The 17,399-nt window shown below is 47.5% G+C and overlaps 8 protein-coding genes across 8 annotated transcripts; 2 read left to right on the forward strand and 6 right to left on the reverse strand.

Annotated features, from left to right (window-relative positions):
- Positions 1–557: 557 nt before the first annotated feature.
- F4812DRAFT_440647 (uncharacterized protein) lies at positions 558–2,105 on the reverse strand. The gene is made up of 3 exons (XM_047935160.1): positions 1,746–2,105; positions 1,326–1,674; positions 558–1,267 (listed from the first exon to the last, which is right to left on the reverse strand). Exons 2-3 carry the CDS (start codon positions 1,370–1,372, stop codon positions 1,039–1,041), a joined length of 276 nt encoding a protein of 91 aa, XP_047787157.1. The 5' UTR covers positions 1,373–1,674; positions 1,746–2,105; the 3' UTR covers positions 558–1,038.
- A 1,256-nt stretch (positions 2,106–3,361) lies between these two features.
- On the reverse strand, positions 3,362–6,238 carry F4812DRAFT_452652 (carbohydrate-binding module family 52 protein; the record flags this gene model as incomplete). Its single annotated transcript, XM_047936383.1, has 5 exons — positions 3,362–3,435; positions 3,490–5,344; positions 5,442–5,661; positions 5,731–5,825; positions 5,888–6,238. 5 exons carry the CDS (start codon positions 6,236–6,238, stop codon positions 3,362–3,364), a joined length of 2,595 nt encoding a protein of 864 aa, XP_047787158.1.
- A 260-nt stretch (positions 6,239–6,498) lies between these two features.
- F4812DRAFT_142211 (uncharacterized protein) lies at positions 6,499–7,819 on the reverse strand. The gene has a single exon (XM_047929636.1). It carries the CDS (start codon positions 7,472–7,474, stop codon positions 6,728–6,730), a length of 747 nt encoding a protein of 248 aa, XP_047787159.1. The 5' UTR covers positions 7,475–7,819; the 3' UTR covers positions 6,499–6,727.
- On the forward strand, positions 7,410–9,031 carry F4812DRAFT_142195 (Vps51/Vps67-domain-containing protein). The gene is made up of 3 exons (XM_047929634.1): positions 7,410–7,499; positions 7,814–8,463; positions 8,539–9,031. Exons 2-3 carry the CDS (start codon positions 7,963–7,965, stop codon positions 8,947–8,949), a joined length of 912 nt encoding a protein of 303 aa, XP_047787160.1. The 5' UTR covers positions 7,410–7,499; positions 7,814–7,962; the 3' UTR covers positions 8,950–9,031.
- Positions 9,032–9,113: 82 nt separating this feature from the next.
- On the reverse strand, positions 9,114–10,254 carry F4812DRAFT_462170 (NGG1p interacting factor 3; the record flags this gene model as incomplete). The annotated part of the gene is made up of 4 exons (XM_047937994.1): positions 9,114–9,784; positions 9,848–9,985; positions 10,049–10,092; positions 10,196–10,254. 4 exons carry the CDS (start codon positions 10,252–10,254, stop codon positions 9,114–9,116), a joined length of 912 nt encoding a protein of 303 aa, XP_047787161.1.
- Positions 10,255–10,623: 369 nt separating this feature from the next.
- F4812DRAFT_440684 (bola-like protein) lies at positions 10,624–11,661 on the forward strand. Its single transcript, XM_047935161.1, has 2 exons — positions 10,624–11,040; positions 11,172–11,661. The coding sequence occupies exons 1-2, from the start codon at positions 10,950–10,952 to the stop codon at positions 11,414–11,416; spliced, it is 336 nt and encodes a 111-aa protein (XP_047787162.1). The 5' UTR covers positions 10,624–10,949; the 3' UTR covers positions 11,417–11,661.
- Positions 11,662–11,890: 229 nt separating this feature from the next.
- F4812DRAFT_142205 (Adaptor protein complex beta subunit) lies at positions 11,891–14,516 on the reverse strand. The gene is made up of 4 exons (XM_047929635.1): positions 14,185–14,516; positions 13,466–14,103; positions 12,667–13,412; positions 11,891–12,592 (listed from the first exon to the last, which is right to left on the reverse strand). Exons 1-4 carry the CDS (start codon positions 14,415–14,417, stop codon positions 11,993–11,995), a joined length of 2,217 nt encoding a protein of 738 aa, XP_047787163.1. The 5' UTR covers positions 14,418–14,516; the 3' UTR covers positions 11,891–11,992.
- A 442-nt stretch (positions 14,517–14,958) lies between these two features.
- Positions 14,959–17,282, reverse strand: F4812DRAFT_142346 (uncharacterized protein). Its single transcript, XM_047929637.1, has 2 exons — positions 16,849–17,282; positions 14,959–16,779 (listed from the first exon to the last, which is right to left on the reverse strand). Exons 1-2 carry the CDS (start codon positions 17,041–17,043, stop codon positions 15,472–15,474), a joined length of 1,503 nt encoding a protein of 500 aa, XP_047787164.1. The 5' UTR covers positions 17,044–17,282; the 3' UTR covers positions 14,959–15,471.
- Positions 17,283–17,399: the final 117 nt, after the last annotated feature.

The raw sequence follows: 17,399 nt of genomic DNA on the forward strand, positions 1-17,399 counted from the left end.
AGCGTGCTGAAACTCTCTAGATCCTCCATCTAGTCCAATAGCCGGTTGAGAACATGGTTTATTGGTCTTAGGCCAAAAAAAACGGCTCATCCCAGATGCAGCAGTGATGTACAATATGCACGATGGAACCACTAGTACATAACGTCGACAGAATGAGAAGGCTGATGAGCATTGACTAATTTGTCTTGGTATATTGCCGCCAGTGACGTTGTGAAGTTGTATATCAATGGCTGAGAGCTAAGCTTCTGGTAGACTAACTTGCTAGCCTGCGCGTTTGTCGTACAGGCGGCCGGTCAGCCCGATTGGATGGGATTATGTGTGTGCGCATGGGGGACTGCCAAGTCAGGCTCGAGCCGCAAACCCCTGGCCTGAGCCTTCTTGACAGGGACTTGGATCGCTAATCTATGGGGAAAAGTGTACCTAGATTAACTTTGCCTAAGCACGTGGGAGACAGGGTCTAGGGATTACATAGTACACGTGTGGGAACAGTTCAAGAGCAGTGCCATGGTACTGTTTACACAAGATGATTAGCCGATGGCTGCGCCATATACCTGGAAGTGAGAACAGCAAAAACTTTTATTGATGAACTGCTTTGGAACGGAAAAGTCCCAACATTCCACTAGTGCATCCTTCTGTGAAAATCGAGAGGTAACTAAAGGGTATATGTTACATGAATAAGAAAAAAAAAAAGCCACATCGTGAAATATTCCCATGCTCGAAATCTAGCTAGGCATACATGTTACGAGGAGAAATGCTCGTGTTATACATAAAGTCCGTGACATTTATCCATCCGAGAAGAAACCCGCGATCTTCCACTCATGAGTAGAAGAAAGACATAAGATAGCTCCGCCTCTAATAATTAGAACACTAGTGAAGATGTGAAGCACGCCATAAGGAGTGATGACGTGGAAAGAACCCCTAATAAAATCGTCGACAGCAGCAGCAGAAAGATATGGCGTCCACCTTTGACGCGCCATCTGTCGTATGGATAGCATTGTATATAATGGTCATTAAGTCGTCCTGTGGGATGGAAAGTGGCTAGTTGGAATTGCCATTGCTTGCCGACGATCCATTTGTTGCGTTGGAAGGGAGTCGGGGTGTCAAATCAGCTAGCGTCTGTCTCATAGTCGCCGTGTGGTCGTAAGAACTAGCTCTTCCGCTGAGATAGCGGTCGGTAAAGCTGTCAGTACCTGACTGCTGCGACATAGCAAGGCGTTGGTCTCGCATCTGGCCGAGCTTTTCAGGAGATTCAGTGGCCGACCGGTGTCTAAAAAAGTACAAAGTTAGTAACAAGCCTGCCAATGTTGCTCCGGGAAGAAACCCACGGGCCAGATGAACAATATTCGAGGTTGACTTGGATCGAGGAAGACATGATGGTAAGTTATATGGTGAATTGACAGAAAAATTATAATAGTCAGGAGGAGCTGTAGGAATGAAGCGACAACAGGGTATAGGAGAAAGGTGTTTGTCGGATCTTATGAAATGCAATGGATATAAGTCGTTGTTATAATTCGGGCCTTAAGGGGACGGAAACGTCTGTCTTTTAAGTCAGATAGTCAAGTGGGTTGAAGCTACAGAAAACCAGGCGGCGATTGGCCTTATATAAGTGATGGAATCTATTATGGCGATAGTATACGTCTCCCTATTCTAATCTTTGACCCAGCAGGGGTTACTCTTCACAAGTCGTCAACGATCAACGGGTGTATGTAGAGAGGTATGTACAATTGCGGCTCAGACCTACATACCAAAAAGATTTGCTCAAACACATAGAGTAGATTAAAATGCGTGTGAAGTGGGCGGTGGAATAGGTACCTAAGGTAACAAAAGTACGAGACTGGTGCGGGTGTATGAGAGAGAAGTACACTCCCCCCTCTTACCTATACTTAACCTTGGGGGGAGTGTGATGTATATCCAAGGTGACGGAGCGATGAGGAACCCGTTTCGACAATGAACGGCTGCGGTGTGCGCTCGGCAAGAAAGCAACCCGGATCTCAAGGATCGCGGTATCATATTGGAAGAGTTGACTTTGGGATAATAACTATGGGGGCAATTAAGACGTTAGGAAGCCAAAGCATACGTCCCTTGCTCGTCCATGTATAATTAACTGTAATAACATGTATCAATATCAAGCACAGGACAATTAAGAAGTATCTGCAGCAGGGAATGAAGCGGATTCTGGGTAAGGATGGGGGTGTCTTTTTAGACATAGCTTCTCGACTTGGGGGCATATGTGCATGTGAATAAGATTAGTTGGTGGTCACAAGAACAGTACGGGATGCGCAAAATCAAGTTGCAGCCGGGGGGAGGGGAGGGGGGGAAGGCTGAAATGCTAAAGAAGTGTGGTTCGCGAACTGAATGCCTCAGCCTTGTCTTGGAGAAACTGATGGTCTATGAAGTGATACCAAGATAGAAAAATGTAACACCGTATCTAGATATAGAGGTTAACGGTCAACTTAAGAATATATACTTTATACCTTGCATACCTTATCTTAGGTTAGGTACAGGTACCTAACCTTGTAAGTTGGCATAACTACATGGAGCCCTTGATGGATGTAATCTGTCATTTTAGTCTGCTCTTCCCCATCTCCCATGTCTTGATAATATTGAGACAGCCTGGCAGAGGTTAGCGGGGAAGAACCGAAGACAACCGACGGGCCCCGTACGCAACTAAATTTGCCCACCCAAAATAGTACAACCTGAAACAATAAACTCGAAGGGACATCAGTTAAGGTACCTAAGTTAAAACGAAGACGTGCGATATACTAGCGAGATGAGATGATTATCCCGAACTCAATTACACAACTCCGGCCCTGAAACGTTGAGTACGTATGCAACTGGTTAGCGTTCCGGTGGCAATTATAAAGAAAAAATGAAAAAAGGAAGATTGGAGAGATCTAAACTGGGTATGCGATGAGGTACCGGGTAGCAGTTGGGGTCCTTAAAAATGGTGGTCAGCATGACAATAACAAGTCATCAAAATCTGCAGGTACAGATAACATAAACCCCTGCATTTATTCTCGCTTCCAAAAATTGTGCAATTCGATCAACTTAAAAACTTTGCCTCGTACGTCGTTTCAACGTTGTTGATTTTCAACAACGTTATTATCCTATAAGCATCTGGGTTAGTTAGGCCACATGGTCAGAAAAATCGGTAGCGCTCCACCTCCGTGCAGGTTTTCGTCTTTCATGAAATGAGATGTAATTTGTGCTAGACACAAAAATACACACGAGGCTTAGACAGCTACGTCTCCTGGGCGACATGCGGGTGGACTCACTACAAGAGGGACATGGACCAGTCGCTAGACCTTGTTGAGCTTTATTTACACATCAAGGATGCTGCATATAGTTCACCGTTCCGTGTTCAGGAGGAACTATACAGTTTATTTCTCTTCAGCGCCAAGAAGGCCAAACTCCACAGCTGTCGAATGTTGCTTTCTGTCAAACACGTTAGCCGGTTGACTCCATAATTATCCATCATCTTCCACGGACCAACTGGGCTTTGCCCGTCAGGGGCTGCTAGAGCACCTAAAGGTGTGTATTGAAATTTGTCGTTCTTATAGACCCAACTCCAGACTTCCTTACTTAGGTGCTCACGATTAGCGTCAATCAGATCCCATAAATGGGTATACGCCTCGAGTACGCGCCCGTGCAATCTCGTGTCTGCGCAAAACGCTAACTCTTCTCTATCGCATCGCTCGAGCTGTTTCTCCAAGCCAGCGGCCATCATCGCAAGTTGCCAACTCCAGACCACTGTGCCATGGTATGAACTTTCTGTAAACTCTTTTACGTTGACAGATCCATCACTATAAGCTGGATTTGCAACAACCAGCCCGACCGTTGTGGAAAGGCCAAGAGGGAATTGGTGCAGGATATTATCTGCCACTTGAGAGAGGAAAGCAGAAACTTGGACTTCGTTAGTACTGTTAAGAAGGAAAAGCCGGAAGCAGTCATCTGTATTCATCACCTGGATAATAGATTGACCATCGCCAGCGAGAGCTAAACCGTGGAATACAACCGGCGAGCTCAGGTCCGACGAATTGACCTTTCCTGGGAAATTTGCCTCCTCGACGTAGCTCTCAACAAGTCCACGGGCTCGCTCTGCTGTGATATTGACTTGGAAAAAAGCGAGTGTATTCTGCTCCCAGACGGAGGCACGATTTTTGCCTACTGTGTTCCAGTCTGGATGTGAAGGGAAAAACTTATTGTCGGATAATGAAGCGATAGATTTGAGTGCTGCCGGGGCTAAAGCTGTATTCACATCGTACGGTATACGGCCACCGCCTAACCCGTTAGGACTGTCGCGCCATTGCCCGACCGTTTGGCCCTCGTTAATATGTATAAGATTTTCTTTCATGGGTGATTGCTCAAAGTCAGCGGTGACTTTCATGATTTTTTCCGCGGTAGCTAAAACAAGATCCATATATGTGAGCCCACGGTTCTCTGAGAGGATAGATGCATTTCTAGAGAAAAAGGGACCGATGCGAGTTCTCCCAACAGCGGAATTGGTAAAATACTCGTTGATTGCGATGAGAAGAAAGAAATCAGTGTCGATCATCTTATAGTCGCATAAGGGATCTGTGCTGTCTATTCCCTGTCGGTCGTTCAAGTACGATGCGTAATCGCCTATGGTTTCTTCATGACAGACGCTCCCATCTTTGGAGTTAATACGTTCGATGGCTGCCTCAAGAATAGCCTCGACTGCACCTCCGTCACCCTCGCTAAGTATTGGTTTTAGTAGGAGAAGCGATATCAGACTATCGCGTCCGAAATAGGTAAGAAACCGCCAAGCTCCAGCCAAGATCTTAGAACGATATGATAAAAATGAGAGTGACTCTATATCCTTCTGATTTTCTGAGATGAGGGACTTAGAGGCAGGGCTGACGACTTCCGCGGCCCCAAGTTGGTCAAGTTGCGGATAGCTGCTCCAAGCATTGAAGGTATAAGCACCACCTACCAGATGGGGTTGTCCATCTTTAACCGGAATTGATGTACTATTCAGGTTGTGCATCGTGAGAAATGTCTCCGTGGTTCTGTCAAGCCATATACGACTGAGTTGGATGCCGCCATCAGGCAACGACTGAATTTTGATTGCGTTTTGGATCTTAGGTGAAAGAGTGCTTGGTCCTTCAACAAATTCCCGTATTGTCCTGATACTTCCTAAAATAGCCAAGTCAAGTGTAGCAGACGAGTTGAGAGACAAGATACCGCTTACTCCACCTATTAGCGGGTTTAAAGTACGATTTACGCCTGGGAGATTCTCAAGTTGTACGCCGAGTGTTCCGTTGACGCCACTTTCTGGAGAGAAATACAACGCTATTCCGCTATTGCCGGCCGGCCAAGCAATCTAATATGTGTCAGTCTCAACTGTTATGTAGGTTCTACATAGAGAAAAGAGAAAAAAACCGAAAGAAAAAAAAACCGAGAAGGGCTGCCATTCTTACGAGAAGCCTTGGTCCGATAATTCTGAGGTCGCTATCAGGTAAGGGACTAGTTATGACAACTTGGCTTGCGCTGCTGCAATCGGCAGAGAAGTAATTATAATACGGTGGATCGCTTAGGTGAAAGTAACTGGGAGCACACCGGTTTTGGCCGTCTTCTCCAGATGGTACCTTTTCATCTGAATTAGGCTCGGGTAATGAGAATAGCTTCTCGTTGGAACAACTTTAAGTTATAAGTACCTAAACTTTACCGTATATCTCTATACTCTATATAATATGACGAACGACTTACGAGAATAGGTGAGGTAGATAGCAATCGTTACCGCATCGTAATGTGCGTTTCCTATCAACAACCGGGCAAAGAAAATTGCCGTGATAGCACGTGTGCTTTTTTATGTATATGTATATTTAGATTTCAGGTTAAAACAACGAGCGCGGTGTTAACTCACATTATTAATCGAGTATCTTGAATTACCACACGGTAGCAAGCCGTCAACTCGGGGCGCGAGGGTAGCGTGCCGACGAGGCAGCAATACCGCCAGCAATAAGCCAGCTAATACGGCCAAGAAAATGGCATATTGACATGACTTATTTTGCCAGGAGGTGCCGTGACGATAGCTTCTTGCTGCTAGTTTTGGTGATGGTGAAGTTGAATCTGAGCTCTCAAGTGGAATTCCTAATGCGTCGTCCTCGAGTAAAGCCTGGCTATCAGCATGTGTTTGGGGACTTTTGGCAGCCAATCGATATAGGGATCCTAATAATGGTAGTCTCGCTAATCCGGGGAATCGTCTCATAGACATCGTCCGTTACAGATATAAACCATTAAAAATGGGAAGTTTGAAATGAAGTTGAGAGGTCAATGAATTGCGCGTCGTGAGAGAGCTACTGCTCTAATTGCCTAACCCGGATTAGGTACTAAGAGGCTTTGCCAGAGCTTCGGGTTAGCTGGTAAGATCCACTACGCTAAGCACCCGCGTATCCGGCACACCAGGTACCTAATCTGGACCTAGGTGGTAGGTAGGGTTGGCTAGGAAGTAGGAAGGCACGAAGCTTTTTACATGTCAGCTTGACTTGATGCTTGTTTGCGGATGTAAAGTATTAGGTAAGAGTTTAATTTAAAATGAGCTTTCATGTTTTCCTTATAAGGTACTTATAGTTAAGTTAATTGGTTCATACAACTTAGATAACTTTAAGGTAAATATATCTTAAGTACCTCACTTATGGAACAAGTTCACCAATATTAAAGACTTCCACCCTTAATCCCTTTACACTCACTCTTTCATACCCCGTCAGCCACGAGCGTCAGCAGCCACCGATTCCTTTAACCTTACTAACCTCCCCTCCGTCCAAGCTCTATGCCACGCATCGACCTTCCCGCCTAGAACGGCGCACGTCGTCGGCTCCAGAAGGACGACTCCACGCGCGACCGTCGTGCCTCGTTTCAGAATCATCTTCTCCCCGATATTCAACGAGCCGATACCGATGCGGTCGATGCGCTTGAGCTCCAGCCCGTGCACCTTCTGGCCCTTGCAGTCCTGCAGCACGAGCCTGTGCGTCGCGTTTCTTGCCGCCGCCGCCGCCGCCGAATTCGCCGCATTAGCATTGGCGGCCGCGCCCTGGCTGACCGCACCCCCGTCTTCGTCTTCCTCGTTGCCGCCGGTGGGCAGGCGGATGATTTCGCGACCTCGGGTCTGCTCCCCGCGCGCGATGGCCTCGAGCTCCTCGACTTGATCCCATTTGCTCTTGGACAAGTTGTCGATATCCAAGACTTGCACGGGGACGTCCCGGGGCAGTTTGACCTCTTTTACCTCGGGGTTACCCAAGTTGGATGGCAACGCTGGTGACGGCGAGTCGAAGAGACCCGGGGTTGTCAGGTCAGCGGCCAGTAGACGGGTCTTGATCGTAGCTACCAATACGGGCAGAGGAGGTAGCGGGTTTCGATTTGGCATAGCACTTTGTATCCAAGTCAGAGACGGGACTGACAACCCCTGATTCTGTAGGGTGGCACGGATTTGTGCTTGTAGCTCCGAACTCATGGTGAAATTCGACGGGTGATGACTAGTAGGTTTATGCGAAATTTCATTTTTCTTGGGTTCATATTTTTGGTGAAACAAGCAGGATCCATTCGCAAAGTAGGAAAAAAAAAAAAGTGTTCTGAGGAGAGTATTAGTTAATAGATACGAGTTGCATCTTTAACAAACGAACATAGCGCGACAGGTACAAGACTAAATAAGGAGGTACCTATGAGATGAGGTACCGTGCGGGTCCAGCATGTTGGGCTCTTTTTAATAGGGGCACACATTGGCACTGACAGCTACCGCCACAGTGGCTTTACACCCTAACGTTGCGGGAGATCGGCAACTAATGCGCTACAGCCTCACTAATACATACCTCCTACACCTTCACCTAAATCTGGCATCTGTCATTTGGCATCTGTACATAAAACGCCAACGTCTCACATCCCACCGACCATACGGAGAAAGCATAGCCTTCATACATTAAGTAGACTTTATTATACGCCGAAATGTCTACAATTGCTTCACCCCGCGACCCGCCGCGGCGCATCAACTCAGCTATAACGCCGACCTCTTCGAACCGACCCAGTCTCGATGTCTCGCGATCGCCCATCGCCTCGCCGAACCCGAACGGCGGCGGCAGTCCGAACGCGGTCGTCATCTCTAACCCCCCGGCCGCAAAACGCAATCGTGCTGCTTTGCGCGAGTATTACAACCTCAAGAAACAACCTGCTGCAACGCCGCCTCAGGTCGAAATCACGGATCCGTTCGGAGAAACCTCAGGCGGTGCGCATGAGCAATACTCGGAAGTGCCACCTAGTGAGATGGACAAAGAAGGTTTTGACGTGGATGCTTTTGTTAAGAAAGCTCTAGCTGAGAACGGCATGGAAGAATTACTACGATTATATACGCGGGTCCTGTGTGAGATAAGGGCGCTGGACGCCGAGAAGAAGGCTCTGGTATACGACAACTATAGCAAATTAATTACAGCTACTGAGACGATACGTAAGGTTAGTTTTATCCTTGTATAGCATGCATGATGGTGTAAGGTTACAAGGAGGGTGATATATTGATAGATGTATTAGATGCGAACAAATATGGATCCATTGAACCCGATGGCTTCTACGCTGGATCCAGCAATCGCTCAGATATATTCTCAAGCCTCAGAGATACGAGATTCTCTACGGAAATCAGTCCCACCACCGGATAAAGATCGGAATCAGGCGGAAGAAGCGCGCCGGAAGAGGGCACGAATGAAGCAGTTAGCAATTGAGGTTTTAGATGCGCCAGATAAGATACGCGCACTTGTCAATGAAGGACGGCTAGAGGATGCGAGGCAGGCGTGGAAGATGCCGCGGAGACTTCTGCTAGTCTGGAAAGAGAAGGGCATCGGTGGTCCCGACGTAGATGCTTGCATAGAAGATGGTGACGCAGCACTGAACGGTGAACCAAGCAAGGGTGATTGGCGAGATCTGAAGACCAAGAATTCGGAATGAATAGGTGTAGGTACCTATTTATATTTAACACCACCCTCGGGAAGAAGCTGGCGATCCGGTCGACGTCGAATAGGCCGTTAATCGTGTCAATGCCGATGTTTGGAGAGTCAACCGACACGTCAATCACACACTCGACCATGTTACCAGACTGCGGTATCTAATCCTCAGGCCAGGTCCCTAACATCAATAACCTCGAATGGATCACGATCTGCCTTGCTGACGATCACGCGGGTGTCCCCATACGCTGTTGTCTCCAATTCGACTTCTAACATGGGTTTTAATCTCGTCTCGAGGTACTTTCGCTCCGAGTTGCTGTGGAATACGGTGACGACGATTTGTCCTAATTGAGTGTGTCGAAGCGCGTAATGGTGCGCCATTTCACCAGTCACCAATACCTGAGCATCGGTATCCTTCAAGACGTCAGAACCCGAACCTGCACAGACGGCTACTTTGGTAATCTCTTGCGTCTGAGTGAGGTCCTTGAGAGTTGGCGGCAGTGCAACCATCATATAACGCTGATCGCCTATGCCAGCAGAGAGTCGTCGCAGAAGGGTTTGTAAGGTGATAGGCTGAGGTAGTTCAAAAGCTCTTCCGTAGCCAGTGCCTTCGTGCCCCTCAGGCAGAGGCCGGGTAATGGGTTGAACGACTGTACGCTTCACCTGGTGTTCGCCGTCCAGCAGGATGTCGCATAGCCAGTCGTTGAGTCCTCCACTCGCTGCGTCCATGGCTGTATGGGGACAATAGACGGATATTCTTTCAGCTACTAGGCGTAAGAGAAGAGTCTGCGTAGGGTCTTTGGTTGTGAGGGATTTCAGAGGTCTGAAAATAACGGGGTCTGCATAAGTCATCAGTATCGCTTCCTCGTCAACCCTGTACGGTAATTAGGCACGTGTCATACGATAACAAACAATCATCTTGGCCCCTTCTTCCAACGCCTCATCCACCACGGCGGACGTCAAGTCGTTAGTAAGAAGAACAGTACCGCCGACCTTTTTAGAGCTCGAAGAGGGCGGCAGCGGTGCTTGTTCGAGAAGTACTATCTCATCATCAGTCTCATAATAAATAAATAACATCTAGCACCTGTAAAGTCATCTCTTACATCCAGTATTATCCCATGACTTATCCGCCAGCTCTTCGGGGAAGCTGTAAATAAGAATGTTAGCTCGTTATGAGACGCATTATGAGACGAGGCTCGCGGCCATATGAGAAATGCTATGAGAAATGCGACTGAAGGTAGACTACTGACAGTGTCCTCATCGCGGCAACCACCGCATCTGTGAGACTAGCCGGCGGTGAAGTAGTCATGGTGTTAGAAGAGCTATAAGTACGCTCGTCGTGCCTTATACTAGTACAATAGGACTTGGGATTCCCGGATTGAAGTGGATGATTCTTATTCACATCAGTGAAATTAAGCGTGAAGGTAGATTTTTTAACCTGGTGGATGCGTCTCGAGGGGTAAGCAGAGAAGGATTTAAAGATATGTTTTGACAGTGGAATGTTGAGAGGATTCGCTCGTTGTCGAAGGGACATGGCAGAAAGCATCAATAGGATGGCTTCGGTCTTCGGTGTGATTATACAAATTATACAATGCAGTTTTTATCTTATCATTACCTAGGTACCGAACCTAATGTAAGAGACACAATCTTCCCCGTAACTACAACTTTCATGCAGCTGGGGCAAGTTTAGGTACCTCATATCAGGGATCAGCTTAGGTTAGGCACCTAGGACCTACCTACACAACCCCACACCCAACTATCGATAATTCAGTTGTCGGAGCTTTTCTTTTGCTACCAAGCCGAGAGCTATGTAATGTCATCATCGCGGGGCATCTGTGTACCTACCTAAAACTATCTCTATTCTATCACCACTATACCTATCTCCTAATCTTTCTATTTAAGGCACACTTCACGCCGAAGCTACATTCGATTAAATTACTCCTATTGTTTCAACCCGCGGTAATTTAAAGTTTAGACCGCCGACGACTACCCTCAACCAACGACATGGGCGAACCCACCATCACAGAAACGTCGCTGAAGGCGGCGCTTACGGAGAGACTGAAGGCCGTCCACGTCGAAGTGACCGACATGTCCGGTAAGTTTTTATTTATTTATTTATGTCTCTTACGTCCCGCATACCTATCACCCACACACACATATACCTCACATAAGGGCCTACACACACACACACATACACACATACGTATCCGCTAACCCGGCTCCCAGGCGGCTGCGGGCAATCCTTCACGTCGCTGATCGTGTCGCCGCAGTTCGCGGGGCAGAACAGCCTGAAGCGGCACCGCGCCGTCAACGCCGCCCTGCGCGACGAGATCGCCGCCATCCACGCCTGGAGCGCCAAGTGCCTGACCCCCGACGAGTGGCAGCGCGACCGGGAGAAGAACGGCGCCGCGGCCGGGGGCCCGCCCTTGGATGGGACCGTCCAGGGGCACGTTACGGGTGTTGATGCGTGATGCGCGATGCAGGAGCAGAGGAGAGGAGAGTCGAGGAGAGAAGAGTAGAGAGATATGCGGAAAGCTAGGGTAGGAACGAAAAGAGAAGAGAAATACTCATATTGTTAAGATTGCGCGGTGGTTCTTCGGCTGGATTCGGATTTTTCTTTCTTTCTAAAAGGAGGCCCTTGGTCTACATACATGATATTTCGCTTTCCTGTTATATACCTAAGGGACGAAGACAAAAAATATCACTAGGAATACACGGGCCCATCAACAAGGTATAGAAGCTATAGGAGTACGGGGGAAAAGGGGGAACGCGATAAGACGAGGAGGATCTGTCTTCGATCCATGATTTCTCAGCTAATAAACTAGGCGTTATTCTTATCGACATTTAGCGACATCAATTCCTTCTTGACAAGCCCTTCCTGAAGTTGCCTTTCCCCCTTTTCTCGTACACTACTATTACGACCTAGTGATGCTGTCGAAATCTATTCTATTTCAGACCCAACACTAGTCGTCCCCGCTGTCCTTTCGGTGATCTTCGGCCTGTGGATTTCGTGTTTCCGCCAAACGAGGATTTTGGTCGGGGCTCGCCTAAAAGAGACCCAGTAGATCATCATTGTTCGTAGTTTTCTTCTGTTCTATACTCGCGCCTCCGTGGCCAAGTTGAACCGATGCTGGAGGAGGCTGGCTTGATCCACTCAAATCCAATCCTGCAAATCCGTTCATTAAATCATTTGCGCCGCCGCTACCGCTAGCAGGATTAGTTTGAGGCGGCGGAGCATCGAAGAGTCCCATCATATCCGCCATCCCGCTCGATGAAGTTCCACCAGCCGGACTTGCTACGCGTTCCGGGGTAGCTGACGCCGAATTCTGCTCTTGCGAAGCCGGTGCAGCACCGTCGAAATCAATATCCAAAAGGTTTTCGATGTTGCTCTGTGCCGGTGCCCCGTTTTGGGTGGCAGCTGCAACTGATGCCGCGATAGGGTTTTCAGCTGCATTCTGTCGTTGTTCCTGGATGGCAGCTCGTTGGATCTCGTCGGCACCGAAACGACCCTTACCGACGAAAGACTCAGGCGGCTTGTGATAGACCGAGGCCAAAGTTGATAGTTCGCCAAGAAGCTGCTCTAAAAGAGTTGCTGGCAAGCTCGTCATTGTGGTTGAAATGGCGGGTTTCTGCGAGAGGACGATATTCTGATACAAGTTAGTTACTAACCTATAACCCATAACCTAAAAAGGGGGTAGAAATGGGTCGAAGAACACGATACCTTTGCGACGGCAAGATCCCCCGACAGAAGCCGCCAATATACGTATGCCCGGTCACGAATATCTGGATTGTCGTTTTCTGCCGTTGCAGCTTGTAAGACCTTCTGCACCAGCCCTTGATTGTTGCTTGGCTTTTTTAAGAATAATTTAACAACAGCAGTCAGAATCTGTAGTTGCGTCTGTGTAAACTCCTCAAGGAAGACGTCCACAAAGCTCGCCAATATTTCATCTGCGTTATTAATCTTTTCCGCATACTCGCCGACAATCCATATTAGTGAACCCCTGGCGTTGGGCTCATCTAACTCATCGATGTGATTGCAGAGAGTTGGGATGACTCCTTCGTAACCCGGATATTTTCGAAGAATATCCTTAATTACCACTATCACTTCTTGAACCACATAGTTGACCTTGGTAGCGATTAGATCTAGTAGTGCATTGACACATTTTTCGCTTGCGCCCTCAATTTTAATTGCAACTTGTCCGATGGCTTTGACAGCTCGTCGAACAAAATCCATGTCTACTTCCAACGCATACTCTTTCAACTCGGCCAGCAATTGCTCGTAGTTCTTCTCGTTCGCTATCCTGACCATAATTTCGAGCTTTTGAAGCTTTACATAAGGCGGATCGTTGTACTTGCAGAAGAATACTCGTAATTCTTTACTTAGGATGTCGGGCTTGGCCTGAAGGAGGAGATCGATATTTCGTAACGCGACATATTGGACTTCGGGGGCGGATGCGACAAGCGTCACTACATATATCAGCTCAGGGTCTTAGATGAAGATGAGAAACGTAGTAACTAACCTAATGGAGGCGCCATCTTCTTGAGGTATTGCCGCACGAGATCCGCGTTGATCAATTTCATGTGAATGAATACTACCTTTACAGCAGCAAGCACGACGCTAGGGTTCACGTGTTGAAACTGAGGCGCTACTCGTTCGCAGATGTGCTCCGACTCCTTGACATCTTGGGGTGGATAATCGGCCAGGGTCGAAAGGATAGTTACCCTACCCCATTCCGTACACTCATTCAGGGCCATAAGCAGCTTCTTGAGGGTCGCCGGCGTTATAACCAATGCTCTAGTCTCGGGTGCAGTCTCGGATATTTCTGAGAGGGCTTGCACCGAGTTGGCAACCACCATAGGGTTAGGATCTCCAATCATCTCTTGAAGAATTTCGAGAAAGCCGTTTTCTATGCACATGGATGGATTTAGGTCGAAAAGCTTCGCGACGCAGATGGCAGCTGTCTTTCGCACGTATGGTGATTCGTCTCGCAGCGTTTTCCGTAGGGGCTCCTCCATATAATCCACCATCTTATCTACTCGAATGCAACCCATCGTTCTAATGGCGAGTGCTCTAATGAGGGGATTCGGGTCTTCTGAGTCTTGGACGAAGGTATTGACGGCGAGGATACACAAGTCAGGGTGCGACTTGGCGTAGTTCCTGAACTAGTGGTTAACTTCCTACCTATATATATGTTTTGAATGTCTCACGGAGATCCATCGATAGCGTGAAGCTACTTACATTAGGTAGAGATAAACGAGCTTCTTTTGGTCGAGGTCGGCGGTCGCGATATTCTTAAGCACGTCGGGAAATAGTTGTGAGACGTCTTTACCCAGGGTCATGGCCATAATTGTCTTTTGGATTGATTCCTTTCGTTCCCAGGCATATTGAGATACCAGACCAGCTCGCAACTCAAACGTCTCGCCCTTCCTAGGCACGGCGAAAGCGCCGCGAATACGACTGACCGCTGACATGTCGATACGTTTTATCGGGGGGATTTATAGAAGGTCAAAGGAGGCGGAAACAGGTTGCGAATTAAAGGCCCGTTTAGGGCTATTATAGATGTATCCGATCCCTCTTTAATTAGAAGTTATTTAAAGTTGTTTTGATTTTTTATTGGTTAATATCGTCTCTCATCTCCGTTAAAGAATAGAAAGATTTACGTGTTGAGCGATGGCAGTTGAAAGAATGTTGCCCATTCAATTCAAACCCCTGGCCGCTTCACTTATCAAAAGGCTACCTAAAGCCTGGTTGTGCAGTTGTGCAGTTGTACTTGACAGTTGACAGCTTTGGCCAAATCGGTGCCCTCTCCACGAAAAAAAAGTTGTAACAGCCACAACTTACAAGCCACAAGCATGCAGGACTGGATTTGAAATGGTGAGCACCTGCAGTGAGCACATCATTGATGTACATGTACCTAGGTATAGGGTACCTAGGTACATACTGGAAAGTCTGAACCGGGCGGGCGTCCTGCAGTTGTAGATATCTTATCATCCAAACGGTAAACCTTCCATTCCTTAAACGAGTAAAAACCCATGTTGAGACTACGGATTGAAAAAATAATCAAAAGACCCATTTAATTATTACTGCTGCTCTCACATTTGAAGCTAGTCGTATGGTAAGTTAAGTAAGGAGTCAAAACGACACCTTCGATATCTATCAACTAACAAACCCAGGCAAACTTCCCAAACCTACGCCGGCTCTTCATCGAGGCCAGGTCGGATGACGAAGAGAGGGCGATTTCGCGCAAAGCTGTAAGTAACCACACCTCGGTTTTGTCAGAATAGGTCGTCATCACATCAGTAGGTTACCTACCTCAACTAACAAAAAAAAATCAGTTTTACAATGCTGTCTTGTTCATGGGCTCAGTTGCCATTTTTAGCCTCATAGCTCAGAAGATGAATGCGGGCAAGTAATTACATGTTACATGTAGAAATACACAAACGTTATTAGGCTCATCATAAAACCCATTCGTGCCATAGCCCATATGAACAGTCTTATCCCTGTTATTATTACCTCGTAGAGCGTTTAATCAGATTCGCTGTCGCTTCCAAGGAAGGCCAAAGCAGCCATTCGCTTCGACACGCGCGAGTTCCCCTTAGATTCCCCTTTCTCGCCCTCATCCTCTTCATCATTGCTATCATCCTCGTCGTTGGACTCTTCCTGTAATGTTTTCTTGGTGGCCTTGCTTCTAGAAGCACGCCCGCCTGCTCCACTACCCCAGTTCCGATTCATCTCCGTAACAGCTTCGAGGTCAGCCATAAGTTCTCGTCTTTCCTTAATTTCCTTTGCTTTCGCTTCGGAAAAGCGGCCCTCCATCCCAACATCGCGAAGCATTCCCTTCAAATGTCTGATTTTGGCCTTGCTGTCGTCGCCATACTTTTTCAGCTCGATACCCCATATTTTGCGAACTCCACACTTGACTAATTGTCCTTGAAGTTTCTTGATCTCCGTCTCGTCTGCTGATAATTCTTTCGGCTGCTTAGGCTTAGCCGCACCTTTTGGTTCTCTTGGCTTGCGCTTCTTGGGGGGCGGGTCGTCGATGACAGATGACAAATTTGAGTCTGAGTCATTGGCGTTTGTCTCCTTAGTATCCCCGTTGTCCTTATCATCTGCAATATCAGGTTTGGATCCTTCTCCGGAGTCCTCCTCCTCCTTTGACTCGGTCTTACTATTTACCCCACGTTGAGGCTTGGCTTTCTCATCCGCAACTGTTTCGACATCATCCTTGCTGTCAGATGAGCCTTCTTCGCTGTCTGATTCCGCCTTGGTTCGCTTGGTAACTTGCTTCTTTATAGGTGCTGCACGTTTGCGCTTTTTTCCTACTGTAGAGTCCTCTAGATCACTGGTTGCTTCGTCTTTTTTTGTGACCTTGTTAGTCTTGCGCCGAGGCGTGGCCTTTTTAGCGCTCTTTGATTTCTTCCTTGGCTCATCCGAAACTTCTAGGTCGCTCAATTCGGATTCCGTCTCTTCCTTTTTGGACCCCCGACTCGAAGCAGACTTCTTGGGCTTCACCTTCTTGGGTTCATCCTCCGGCGAATCAAGTTCACTTAATTCTGAATCAGACTCGTCCTTTTTCTCGACACTTTTGTCGGTCCCCTTTTTTGGCTCTTCTTCGAAGTCGCTTTGGTCTTCCAGGTCGCTAAGCTCCGACTCTGATTCTTCTTTCTTTGCTTTGGCTCTCTTAGATGAAACAGCGCGAGATGCTTTTTTCTGGCGCTTCGGTACAGGGGAGGGCTCGTTGCTCGACTGCCGCTTGATACCATTCTTGGCTTCAGGCTCAACATCGGCCGCTGGAGATGATGGGGCATCATCTTCCTCAGCCTGTAGCTTGGCCTAGACATGACTAGTTAGTGAAATGTATAAGTATTTCTAGATAGTTATACGCTAAAGCATAACACATACGACGAATTCCTCGATGATCTTCTTACTGCGCGCCTTCCACTCTGGCGCTTTGAAAAATCCTTGCTCTAACCCTTTTTGCTCTTCCACATATTGTCGGATGTTATTCACAGTCACTTGTTCCCATCCGCGTTCGGCCACGAAAGCGCGAACCCCATTACGGAGGTCTTTCTCGAGAGTTTCGGCGGTCGGCGACATGAAGTTGGATAGTTGGCTTATGGAGTATTTTACTGATTGATGTCCTGATTGATGTCCTGATACCAATGTAGCACACTCATTGGCTTTTCCCAATACCGGTCGCAATTCATAAATCACCAATTAGGTACGGTAGGTAGCAGGTACCTAGAGTAAGTTGTTAGGATGATAGAGCGCGTTAATGGGAACTAAGGTCGCGTGTTGGTTGGGTTTTAAGTGGAGAACTTAGTAATAATACATATAGGTATGCCAGACATATTTCTGTCAAACCAACAAAGCAACAAAGGCGTGATTCGAGATAGTACCTAGGTACCACCTAACGTAACAGAGATGGATCGGAACCCACACCAATAAACCAA

Source organism: Daldinia caldariorum (assembly GCF_022478825.1).
Source record: "Daldinia caldariorum strain CBS 122874 unplaced genomic scaffold F4812scaffold_17, whole genome shotgun sequence".
NCBI classification, from domain to species: domain Eukaryota; kingdom Fungi; phylum Ascomycota; class Sordariomycetes; order Xylariales; family Hypoxylaceae; genus Daldinia; species Daldinia caldariorum.